The sequence below is a fragment of the Ictalurus punctatus genome, chromosome 2, assembly GCF_001660625.3.
Source record: "Ictalurus punctatus breed USDA103 chromosome 2, Coco_2.0, whole genome shotgun sequence".
In the NCBI taxonomy this organism is placed as follows: Eukaryota; Metazoa; Chordata; class Actinopteri; order Siluriformes; family Ictaluridae; genus Ictalurus; species Ictalurus punctatus.
Genome location: NC_030417.2, coordinates 1,061,757 through 1,074,431, shown reverse-complemented (window position 1 = coordinate 1,074,431; position 12,675 = coordinate 1,061,757). Strand labels below are relative to the sequence as shown.

At 44.7% G+C, this 12,675-nt stretch overlaps 1 protein-coding gene across 2 annotated transcripts in view; it reads right to left on the bottom strand.

Moving 5' to 3' along the window:
* The window catches only part of l3mbtl3 (L3MBTL histone methyl-lysine binding protein 3), a 19,310-nt gene extending 7,206 nt beyond the window's left edge, over nucleotides 1-12,104 (bottom strand). The window contains exons 1-18 of one of the 2 annotated variants that reach the window (XM_017455270.2): nucleotides 12,023-12,104; nucleotides 9,980-10,086; nucleotides 9,677-9,788; nucleotides 9,398-9,521; nucleotides 9,143-9,284; nucleotides 8,508-8,592; nucleotides 8,008-8,102; nucleotides 7,656-7,760; nucleotides 7,371-7,506; nucleotides 6,828-6,919; nucleotides 6,367-6,518; nucleotides 5,778-5,854; nucleotides 5,372-5,457; nucleotides 5,131-5,241; nucleotides 4,809-4,923; nucleotides 4,497-4,596; nucleotides 2,688-2,831; nucleotides 749-841 (exon numbers count right to left, since the gene is read on the bottom strand). In XM_017455270.2, coding sequence (XP_017310759.1) covers nucleotides 749-841; nucleotides 2,688-2,831; nucleotides 4,497-4,596; nucleotides 4,809-4,923; nucleotides 5,131-5,241; nucleotides 5,372-5,457; nucleotides 5,778-5,854; nucleotides 6,367-6,518; nucleotides 6,828-6,919; nucleotides 7,371-7,506; nucleotides 7,656-7,760; nucleotides 8,008-8,102; nucleotides 8,508-8,592; nucleotides 9,143-9,284; nucleotides 9,398-9,521; nucleotides 9,677-9,788; nucleotides 9,980-10,066 — 1,856 coding nt within the window. In that variant the 5' untranslated portion in view covers nucleotides 10,067-10,086; nucleotides 12,023-12,104. The other variant, XM_017455279.3, reaches the window with a different exon arrangement.
* Nucleotides 12,105-12,675: the final 571 nt, after the last annotated feature.

Below are 12,675 nucleotides of genomic sequence, written 5' to 3'. Positions count from 1 at the left end.
AGTAAAACGGCGCTCGATCCAGCACGCCGTGTTGTTTGTGGCGTTAAGTGCGGCGTTAAATCAAACTTTCAAAGAGTGGCCCCGGACCGAACGCTGCTGCCCGAGCGGAGAATAATGCGTGAGAAATCAACGTGAGTAAGTGCGCAAATCATGCTGGGTCTGTTTCTCCTCCCCCACCGTCAGACTGCGGATCGTCCCAATCGTACCGCCAGCCGGATACCACGAGGCCTTATCGGGAAAGCTGTGAGTCACACACACCAGCAGGCATTACGAACCGAGCTGTGATTCACACAGTTCTGCGAGGTCTACTGGACACCAACTGGAATTACAAACCAATCTGTGATAAAGAGCTCTGGAGATGCCCGAGGCGTCAGAACTATAATCCGATCTCTGTTTCCAGGGTATCGGATACGTCCGAGCGGCACGGCCACGTCGCCTGCGGAGAGATCCAGCATTACACCACACCAGGCTCGGACACTAGCGGAGCCTCGGGTATAAACGGATTAAAAAGGGTTCGTAAAGACAAAGTACATGAAAAAAGAACAAAACAAAGCAATAAAGCCCTGGAAGAGCACAGTAAATATAAATATGTGTATAATATTCACTACACGGTTCCCTCAAGGCCAGTCCCGACCCAGGCCTTATCAATCCCCGAGGAAAACATTCCCGAGAGGAATCTTTAAGTAGACAGATGGCTGAATGTCAGTGTGTGTGAACGTTAATTAAACAGCTTAAAGCTGGCCTTTACCTTCGCTTGGACTCCGTACCGACCGGCTTCTGATGCGGCATTTCCATGGCGATGGTTGCCGTGTCGGCCTTGTCCAGGTGACGGACAGGTTTGCTGAGAAAGCGAGGAACGGAGGTGACAGATCAGTGTGTGACTCCTGACTCCTTCTGTTCATCCATCATTACAAAGAGGCAGAAGGACGGACACACGAGTGCACACGCGCGCACACACACACACACACACACACAAAGATGGAAACGTGTGGCACTGAGATACAGCAGGACAACCAGGTGTGACTTCTGCCATTCATACATCTGTCTTTCACAAGGCTGTGCTCCTGATATTTTCCAACAGGAGGCGTGGCCTGTGTACCGGATAAGACTATTAAAGGAGGTGTGGCCTGTGTACCTGTCCAGACTATCAAAGGAGGTGTGGCCTGTGTTCCTGTCCAGACTATCAAAGGAGGTGTGGCCTGTGTTCCTGTCCAGACTATTAAAGGAGGTGTGGCCTGTGTACCTGTCAAGACTATTAAAGGAGGTGTGGCCTGTGTACCTGTCCAGACTGTTAAAGGAGGTGTGGCCTGTGTACCTGTCAAGACTATTAAAGGAGGTGTGGCCTGTGTACCTGTCAAGACTATTAAAGGAGGTGTGGCCTGTGTACCTGTCAAGACTATTAAAGGAGGTGTGGCCTGTGTACCGGTCAAGACTATTAAAGGAGGTGTGGCCTGTGTACCTGTCAAGACTATTAAAGGAGGTGTGGCCTGTGTTCCTGTCCAGACTATTAAAGGAGGTGTGGCCTGTGTACCGGTCAAGACTATTAAAGGAGGTGTGGCCTGTGTACCGGTCAAGACTATTAAAGGAGGTGTGGCCTGTGTACCTGTCAAGACTATTAAAGGAGGTGTGACTTCTGGATCCGTCAAGATTATTAAAGGAGGCGCGGCCTGTGTACCTGTCAATCCTAATAAATGTGTGGCCTCCGTGTCAGTCCTTGTTAAGTAGGTGTGGCCTGTGTACCGGTCAGTCCCAGTGAAGGAAGAAGAGGTTTAGAGAACATCTTTCACTGCTGTTGTTATGTGCACCAGCACTGCAGGTGCTACTGCTCATGCATTAGGGAAGAAAATAATCCAGTAGAGGTTGAAAGCTGACGAGTAGAGTCGCCAGACGAACAGCACATTGGCTTCTCTCAGCGTCTGTGAACTGTGTAATGTGGCGCCAATTTTCTAAATAAATAAAGAAATAAATAAAAAGGACATCTTGGACTTGTTTCCTATACGCTCCGAGTTGTTTACTGTACACAATGTTGACATAAAAATGACTTTGGCGGCGGTCCAGGAACGAATCAGCACGCTCCAAAAAACTCGCTGGTTTCACGGGTGGAGCTCTCATCAAAAGCTTTCTCACTCATCTGCCGCGGATCAACCGAACGCCTTCGTTTCTCGTATAAGCCGACTCGAGATCTTCATCCCGGTGAGGTTTTCATCCGCCGCTTATTATTTAAATACTGAAACGGCACATTACCATCACGTATAAAGAGAAGTAATAAAGGATGATAGAAACGGTGTTCTTCTACACGCTTTCACAAAAAGGTTCCTTGCTGGTTCTTTGGACGGTTAGTGGGCTGTTAAAGTGGTTCTACTTGGAACTCTTTATGAAATGAAAGAGAGACCTTCAGCAGGAGGATTTCACATGCAAGAGACAAACCAAAGAATGTTGTGGAGTTCTAAACGAAGCCTCTTTTTCTGATAACACGGCACTCAGAAGCAGTCTCATGCATGCACAGAGCCCGAGGCGCAGATTCAGTAATGCGACAGAAAGGAAGGTGCCACGAATATGCATTAATATTCTATAAGGCTACATACCGCAGATTGGACCGTCAGATCGGACCATTTCAAAAGCATCAGAACATTCATTCTTCATTCTACTCGTTCTCTAGAAGAGCCTAGCGAAGGTGAAACACTCACTCGAGACTGTGTGCAGCCCTATCGGGGCTCTGCTCCACCCGACGTGGTCGGCCCACTCCAGAACCCGGCATCTCCCCGCTCAGCCGGTCCGGCAAGACCGAGTCCTTCTTCATGTTGATCTCGGAGTACGGACAGCCCATGGCACTGGAAACACACACACACACGCGCACCAGTTTAAACATCCGCCACTGTTATGTGGTCATTTCTACATTTAACTCTACATTAAACTCGTGGGTTCTTTCAGTCCTAACCGTTCTGTTCAGAAGTAAGAAAGTTCTAGAATACATCCGTTTCCTCAGATTGCATCACTCTGCCGTTGCTTGTTATCTACTTGAGCCTCGTCGCGCCAGCGGAGAACTTTAACAAAGTAAAAACATCCGACACCAAGTGTGTCCTGGGCGATCGAGCATGTTTAGGTTGAGCGGTAAATCGAGTACGCGCAAGGTTTTTTTCATCGCAAACTATTCTGTCTATCACACGGCCAAGCTGCCACTGTTGGGCCCTTGAGCAAGACCCTTATCCCTCTCTGCTCCAGGGGGCGCTGTATCACGGCTGACCCTGCGCTCTGACCCCAGCTTCCTGACATGCAGGGGTATGCGAAGAAAAGAATTTCACTGTGCTGTAGTGTATACGTGCTCAATAATGACTCATTATATAACGCCTGGTATTAAATCTCCCTGATGTGGTACTCATTTCAGGCCCTAATCCCCCCACTGTAATGAGAAGTCGAGTCTGGATTATGAGTTTACCAAACAGAGCTGAGGATTGGAGCAGGATTGTGTTCGAGGATCCCCGTGGGGCTGAAATGAAAGACGGGCCTATTTTTATTTTCTTATTATTTATACGAAAAGAAAAAAGGAAGGGTATCTCAGCAGCCCGGTGTATTAGCATACAAATAGGATCCGGTGGGGATCGAGAACCGTCACTCGAGAAGAAGGAGAGACTGGAGAACGGACAGATAGAACACTTTACACCGCATCACGTCACAACAAAACACGCGCTCCATCCACATGAAGACAAGCTCTGATAGGGTGTGTTCAGAAGATGACGGACAGGAAAAGACAAAGACGGAGCGAGGGAAGAGTTAACAAGTTCTATCCTTTCTCTGTCCATCTTTCTGGCTTGGATTCTGGTTGCAGTCTCTCTCTCTCTCTCTCTCTCTCTGTTCACTACAGACTGCCTCTCAGAGGAGTGGATGAATAGGTGGACGGATTGATGGATGGATGGATGGATGGATGAATCGATGGAGTATAACAGAATATAACAGAAGACGTAGAGACAAATGGACAGATAGACTTATGTATGTTTGGATCAGAGGGAGGAAGAGATGGATAGACAGATCGTTGGATGGAGAAAATTATAGGGGATGTGGAAGGAAAGATAAGTGAATGACAAATTGATAGATCTGGATATTTTTGCAGATTTCCTCTTGGACGGATGGATGGATGGATGGATGGACAGACGGACAGATGGACTGATGACCGGATGGAGAAATGGATGGGTGTATGGAAGGAAGGACAACTGAACGGATAGAGAGATTGGAGAAAGAATGGATGGGTGAACAGATGGATGGATGGATGAATGATTGAACAAAAGAAAGGACGGGTCCACAAATGGGTGAATGAATGGAAGGATGGATGGATGGACAATATATGAAGAATAAATTGATAGATCTAGATCAATGGCTATGTCTTTATGGACGGATGGATGGATGGACAGACCTGAGCCTGAACCGGTGAGTTAAACAAGGTGTTCTCACACACACACACACACACACACACACACACACACACACACACACACACACACCTGTGGTGTCCAGAATAACGGGCTCCTTTGATGTGTCCGATCCCCCTGCAGCCGGGTGTAGGACATCCGCCTTGCTCTGATTCACTCGTGTCCTCCAGACCTACAGGGGGCGACAGAGATGAAACGCGACATGACCCAACACAGCTTCATTTTCTTTCATCTTTCTGCATCTTCCCTCCTTTTTTCTGTGCACTCTTGTGTTGCGTTACTATGGATACCACAGTAAAGAGAAGAGAGAGCGCATGTTCTTCTTGTGTGAGTTTCCTCAGGGTTCTCCAGTTTCATTCCCGCCTCCAAAACGATCTCACTCACTGATTGGCGGCTGTAGGGCGTGTCCGGTTTTGGCGCACCACCCCGCGGGATGGATGTCGGGGCTGTCTGCGTCCAGCCAGTAATCGTACTCTTCCGTCCAGCCATCGAAATGGATCTGAGGGAAACACACACGTTAGAGGTCATTTAGAGGTCAGAGGTCAAGCTATCGTTAGGTATTATTTCCCCGGGTTTGATTAGTGGAATTAGGATTTTCAAGCTTGCGGTCCTGGAAAACCTTGTTAGAACCTTCTGAAGTAAAGTGGGCGGAGCTTAGAACATAAGCGGGCGGGGATAGATCATCACCGTGTACATAAGTTCGTACCTTCACTCTGTGCTCGTCTCGATCCACCACTGTAGCCACCCTCACCATCACAGGGTTCCTCACGTCCACCGCCTCCAGCTTCATGTTCACCTGGAAACTGTGAGGAGGCTTCTGCAGAGAGACACGGAGACAAAACGCTTCGGACTGAGACACCGAGCTGCGTGTGTGTGTGTGTGTGTGAGACGAGATATGAAACAGCCTGAAACTGTGCAGACGGTTCCACACACACTTGTTCCCTCACCGCTTTGAAGGACCTGGCAGGTGCGGGAAATGAGCTCGTCTCCTCCAGGTACCTCTCCCAGGAGAAGTTCTCAGCATCAGCGTAACCTGTGGAGCACACGACCCGATCAGAGACGCTGCAAACAAACTCTTTCTTTAAGGAATCCGGGGAGTCGTGTCATGGAGGAGAACTTGTTTATAGATTAATCAGTCTTGAGGGGAACGCCAAGGTTCCTCCAGCCTTCTGCTGAACATCAGAGAAACATCAAACGCAGAAGATAAATCATACCAATAAACAATCTTCATAAAGTCAAACTATTTACTCTGTCCGTTCTTTCTTTCTCTTAATCCATCCCCATTTTCGTTCATTCATCTATCCGTTCTTTCTTTCTTTCTTTCTTAATCCATCCCCATTTTCTTTCTTTTACCTGGAGGCGTGGTCAGGGTTCTGCTGTTCTCCCGACACCAGCCAACTGGATGGATATACGGACTCATCACATCACACCTACAGATTAAAATATAATACAGAGATATAAGCTTACATTACCATATAAAACTAAACCCCCCCCCCCACACACACACACACACACACACAGAGATGTACTGTAGAACTAACAGAGAGAGAGACAGACAATAAATACATGTAACGAAAGAGACAGACAGACAGAGATCCATTACTAATGTGTGTGTGTGTATAATTTAACAGCACACATCTGTGGCGAGTTTAAGTGTGTGTGTGTGTGTGTGTGTGTGTGTGTGTATCCTCTAGCTCCATCTAGAGTCCACATAAAGCCACCACACACACACACACACACACACACACACACACACACACACAACTGAAGTGTCAGTGAAACACTGCCCTCTAGTGGTAGGACATTTACATGACTTCTTCTATATACTGTACCACTACACTGTGTATACAGTAACGACCCTGTGCTCATTACTCCCGCTGTCTACTCCACACGCTAAACTCAAAGTTGGATAAATACGCGTGTAAAACACGTTCCCGGTTACCAGTAGTCGTAGCTCTCGTCCCAGCTGTCGAAGTGCACGAGCAGGCGGCTCTCCACCATGTCCCTAACGGTGGAGACGCGAACCAGTGAAGGCTTCTTCTTATCCACCGCCTCCAGCTTCATCCCCACCCTGAAGCCTAAAGGAGTGACTGTCTGAAGAGCAAACACACACGGAGCTACTGTTACCACCCTGACGCCGATTATTTCCCTACAGCGGCACGTCTCGCGCTGCTTTATTCCTCTCACGCCATAGCAACTCGCCACCTCTTACCGTTTCTCATTTCACTCACTCACTCATTGCTTCATTCCTTTTACAGTTTCCTTTAATCCTGTGCGGCATCCGTGAACACCTTACATCCCAGCAGCTATAAACTCTCCTCGAGGGCTCGTCTTTTATCGCTCAAAAAATACCCGAGCTGTTCTATTTATCTATTTATTTATTTATAAAAGAAATCCGCTCACAGCGTTGTGGTTGTGGAACAGAGATTTGGGTGCTGCCTGCAGTTTATTCGTCTTTAGATACGAACACCAGCTGAACGCCTCACTCTTCATCCCTGCAAACACAGTACACAGTGGATTCATCAGCATGCAGAACGCGGGACAGGGATCCGAGCTGTAATTACCCTCCGGTCATGAAGAGGGAGCTCCTCTTCAAACATCACACTCATACTTTAAATGTATTTGACATGAGTGGAACACATCTTCTAGTGACTCTAGTGTGGACTCCAAAATAACTTCTATTATAAGGACTGTTTCTTGCTAGAAGCGGTCACTTAGGGGCCCCGGACCACTAGGGGGCGCTGTGGATTTTAACACTGACGTGCAAAAAAAGCACGATCCCAACCAGTGAATATACGATTTCAAACTTTTCACCACACTAACTAGCCTAATATAATATTTAAAAGATATTTTTGGCATCGGATTACGTTTTTAGCTAGGCTACGGAAACGGCCCTGGGGTTTGTTATACTTTATACTCCACGCCCTCCTACGTGTTGTACGGTACCTTTAGGCGGATGCAGCTTGTGGCCGGTTTTCTCACACCAGCCCACAGGGTGAGTATCGGTAGAGTCACAGTTCACCCAGAAGTCATAGCAGTCCGAGTAACCATCGAAGTGCAGTCGCATTCTGTACCCGGATACCTGCGGAAAACACCACGCGGTGTCCGGACGTGAGGAATAAACCATGGTGGTGAAATCAGACACAGAAACTATTTAAGCCGTTCAATATTTAATACTGAAACGATAAGAACGGGATACTCCTGAACTAAAGGTCGTCTGTGAACAGTTACCTCGGCGACGGAGAGAACGCAGTACATGGAGGGGTGTAGGGGGTCGATGCCCTCCAGCCTCATACCCACTCTGAACCCGCTCTTACTCTGAGGGAAGGACTGGTGCTGCAACACACACACACACAGCATGTAAATACACACATATGTACATGTTCACACATACAGCCGGCTCCAGAAAACGTCTTTGCGCTTAAACAGCTTGATCTCAGACTGAAAATCTGCTGGAAATCGAAACTTTTAGCTTGTAATGTGTGTTTCTGGGCGCGTTTAAACCCCAGAAAGATTTGTGTGCTAGACGATTAAATACCACAAATAGCAGCGCTTAAAAAGCTCCTCCCCCTCCCCCCCATACCTCTTTAAACAGTTTGCTGGGAGCGGCGAGGGCTTTCTCCTGCTCCAGATACGAAGCCCAGCACCATGATTTCTTCCTCCCTCCGTACGAAACCGCTAGCAAAGAAACAGAAAAACCTTGGGTTAAACCGTCTTATTCCCCTGTGCGTGACTTGTAACATCGCTGTGCTGGGAGGAGCTAAAGGCAGGAACATTATGTTACACAGATTCCTGCGTTTTCTAAGTAAAGATACTGAACTCTCATAGAGAAAAACACATGCCCCACCCACTTCTTCTGCTAGATCAGTGCGATAACACGTTTCATAACCTCTCTTGTAAATTTGCATATTAAGCCCTGATTGGCTCTTACATATTATGATGCAATAACACTTTATTAAAGAGAGTTTTCACACGTTGACCAGAATGCAAACGGAAATTCACTCACCCACAATGATTTAATCACAGGAAACATGTTTGATAAGGTTTACGGTGACATTCAGTGTTAAATACGTGAGGACTTACGCTGTCTGAGCAAAGCTGCGTCTCCCCGGCGCTTCCTGCGGCCCCGGGGACCTCCTCGAACCAGCCGGCGGCCATCTTTCTCTTCCTGTTACACACACACACACACACACACAGAAACCTCTTCATAAATAAGACAAAACAAATATTCATATATGAATGTTAATGACTTCCTTCTTCCTGCTTGAAAACGTCCATATATAGACTTAAAGTACCGCCCACAATACCGTCTATGAACTCTAAGCTACTTTCATCTCCATAGAAAGGGTGTGGCCTGTTTGTCAGTCCCAGTGAAGGAGGTGTGGCCTCTGTACCTGTCAGAGAAGGGGGCATGGCCTATGCACCTGTCAATCTCAGTAAAGGAGGTGTGGCCTACATACCTGTCAGTGTCAGAGAAGGGGGCGTGGCCAACATACCTGTCAGTGTCAGAGAAGGGGGCGTGGCCAACATACCTGTCAGTCTGAGTAAAGGAGGTGTGGCCTTAATACCTGTCAATGTCAGAGAAGGGGGCGTGGCCTACATACCTGTCAGTCTGAGTAAAGGAGGTGTGGCCTCCTGGCCTAATTCAAAAGCAATGAATTAGCATTTAAAAAGAGAGAGAAGAAAGCAGGAAGGAAAGGTAAAAAAGAGAAACCGACGTTGTCTTCATTGTCCTCCTCCACCACCTCCGTCATTTCGTCTAGCTCTTCCTCCGCTCTCTTGGCTGGGTGTGGTCTCCTCCTGCTGACCCGAGTGACCTCACCGTTCATCCTGGAATCTTCTTTCACAGACTTACTCTTTCTGCAGGTAGAGGGACGAGGAAGGAGTGATGCCTCACCGGCTTAAACTAGTCCAAAACACTTCATGAATAAATGTGGAATAGTGTAAGGAATACATGTCTGTTGGTCACTCACTCCTGTTGCTCTGGGTGGAGGCAGCCGTTGGTGCAGTGATGTCCATCAGGCAGGAAGTGGGTAGCAGAGTCCTTCCTGTTACTGCAGACACTCACACGACCACAGTGCACCTCAACCGACAGAGCTGTGGACACAAAACAGTCAGAAAGTATTAATATGTGTGTGTGTGTGTGTGTGTGTGTGTGTATACTGTTTATGCATATGTATATAAACAATTGTGTGTGCTGGTGTGTTCATGTGTGTAGTACCGCGCGTGTGTGTGTGTGTGTGTGTACTTGCCCTCCTGTGCTGTAGGGACACTCCATGTGGTGGTAGCATGAGCCTTCTTGACCCCTTCCTCTTCTCCCACGTCTGTTATGACCTCCAGCACCCCGAATTCGTTTACACGAAACTGAGGGAGAAAAAACAGAATTAAAGGACTGCTTGGTCAAATCCGTCCAAAAATAAGGATCATAGAAGACACGTGTCCTTCTGAGTAAGACTTTATCTCAGGACCACAGATCCTGCCACAAAATTGGCCCTAGCAGTTTACTAACATTTACCAACAGAAGAAGCAATGCATCATGGGTCCTGAGCACAGACCTTGAGCTGGCTGCCAGGGAGGGTTCCCACGCCGTCCTTCCACTCCATCGCCCCATACATGTCAAACTCAGGGGTCGAGCCGTCCATGACAGAGAGACACACGAGATCTGAAACAGACACAAACATAAACTGTAAACATAAACTAAACAAAAACAGTAAACATAAGCATTAACTGTAAACAAACTGTAAACACAAACTGCAAACGTACTGTAAACAGAAACTGTAAACAAATTGTAAACATAAAAGGTAAACATAAACTGTAAAGTATAAACAGTAAACATAAACCAACTGTAAAATGTAAACTGAACATAAACATAACCTATAAACATAAACAAATGGTAAACACAATCTGTAAACAAACAGTAAACATAAACAACTGTGAACATAAACCGTAAACATAAACAAACTGTAAACACAAACTGTAAACAAACAGAAAACATAAACAACTGTGAACATAAACCGTAAACATAAACAAACTGTAAACATAAACTGTAAACAAACAGAAAACATAAACTGATGCACAGTAATCTTACATGCAGGAATTAATATGAATGATAGAAATAAAACATTAATAAATGTGTAAATTCTACTGTTAAAAATGTATGAATTATATTATTTGAAAATTATACTTAGATAAGGATGTGTAAAAATAAATGTATATTTGTAGTCAAATATATTCTGGAGAATTAGATATAATCATAACGACAACAACAACAATAATAATCATTTTACAAATTATTTTTGTTGTTGTGCCTATAGAGGTCGCTGTTTCTTACACTTCCGAATTTGAAACTTTTATCCTTCGCAAATCGATGAAATCAGAACAAAAGGTGTGAAAAATCCTCATATTTATTCCTTTCTGAGACAATGCACTATCGTGAGGTTGATAGATGAGTAGAATTTAGTACCTGTGCTTGATTTTAAACACTACCCAGAACAGCACAGAGCCTGAGCGACGCCGTAACGTCTTTAATAACGAATGTTATCAGATCTGATCGGATATCTGATGATTTCAGTCAGTATGATGAGAATCACAGCAGGCTGGGACAGAAAAGTGAGCCGTGTGTGGAAATCAGGTATTAGTACAGCGCGATCTATTTCCGCTCTGATGTGTGGCGTGTGAACAGGGTTCATTCTCCAGACTACAGATGCATTCGAAATGGAAACAGGATACAAATCCGGATGAAAAGAAATACAGAAATTAATCAACTGATTCATTAATAAAGTCCTGAACTGAAGTGTAAAATATAATAAGGCATCTGGGTGTTTGACCTATTAATTTCCGAGTCATAATAATAATAATAATAATAATAATAATACACTTCAGTAATGAACGCACTCAGATTTTAGAAACACAGCCTGCCTCGTGATACTAAGACGCACTTTTCTTTCATTGTAAATCCACTTTGCGTTTTCTGAGATATATTATAATCTATATTTATAAAGCAAAAAAAAAAAAAAAAAAAAAAAAAAAAAAAGCTCAAAATGGCGGTGCAGGAATTAATTCTCTCTAACTCTTATACTGAAAGTCAGTCCGATTTCAGCATGACGGAATTATAACTCTCACTGCAACTCCAAGCAAATATCATCATGGACAATATACAAGCAAATACATTATTTATCTTTATTTGTTTGTTTGTTTGTTTATTTTTATTTGATTTCCGTCTGTGTGTCTCGCACGATCAGCTTCATAAAAGCTTTTCCATTATTTCCCATAAACAGTGAAACACACACACACACTCTCTCTCTCTCACACACACACACACTCACTGTTTACAGTGTTATAATATTCATCTCCTCAGGTCGTTCTGCGTTTCCGGTTGAACTGTAATCTTGTTCTATTCAAGCGTTTTATTCGCACTGGAGCTCTTCCTGCCTCGCGCGCAGGGCGTTTTTTGCACTTTTATAGCCAAGTTTAAGTCGAAACGCGTCGCGATAAAAAAGAAATAAAAGTGCAGCACAACTCAGAACCGCGCACCATCCTCCTGAGAAGCGGAACGCGCCGCGGAAACAGTTTTATTCTAGTTTTAATTCGCCTCTTACCTAAATTCTCCCACGACTAATGCCCAGTTGCCCAGGCAGCGGACACAGTGCGCATGCGCAGTACAGCACTGCTGGAGGAGCTGCTGCTGCTTCTCTACAAGATATATTCCAAATTCCAATATTCCAAAGTTTTATTCACAGTTAAAAGACATTTTACGCATTTACACGTTTACTAACTCACCGAGAACGCTTTGTGTTTCAGTTATATAATAATAATAATAATAATAATAATAATAATAATAATAATAATAATAATAATAATAATTAAACCCCATCAGTTTTAGTTCCACAGAATAAAACCAATTCTGGAATCTGATTGGCTGAGTAAGTTATATTCTGAATTAGGTGTAAACATAAATAAATAAATAAATAAATAAATAAATGTTACAGTTTGGCCAAATGGAAATGTAAGAATGATTTATTGCAAATATTATTAATAATAAATTAATTAATGACGTGCATCAATAGCCCAAGGCTATGTTGCTTAGCAACAAATAGTGGACTACTCTGCATGGAGGAAGAATTGTTTGGTGCAAATATTAGTACTCTTAATAATAATATTATTATTATTACTATTATTTTTAATAAACACTGGTGTATTTAGTCATATTGTTTATTCCATCCCCCTGCTGAAACCCCCCCCCCCCCCCCCA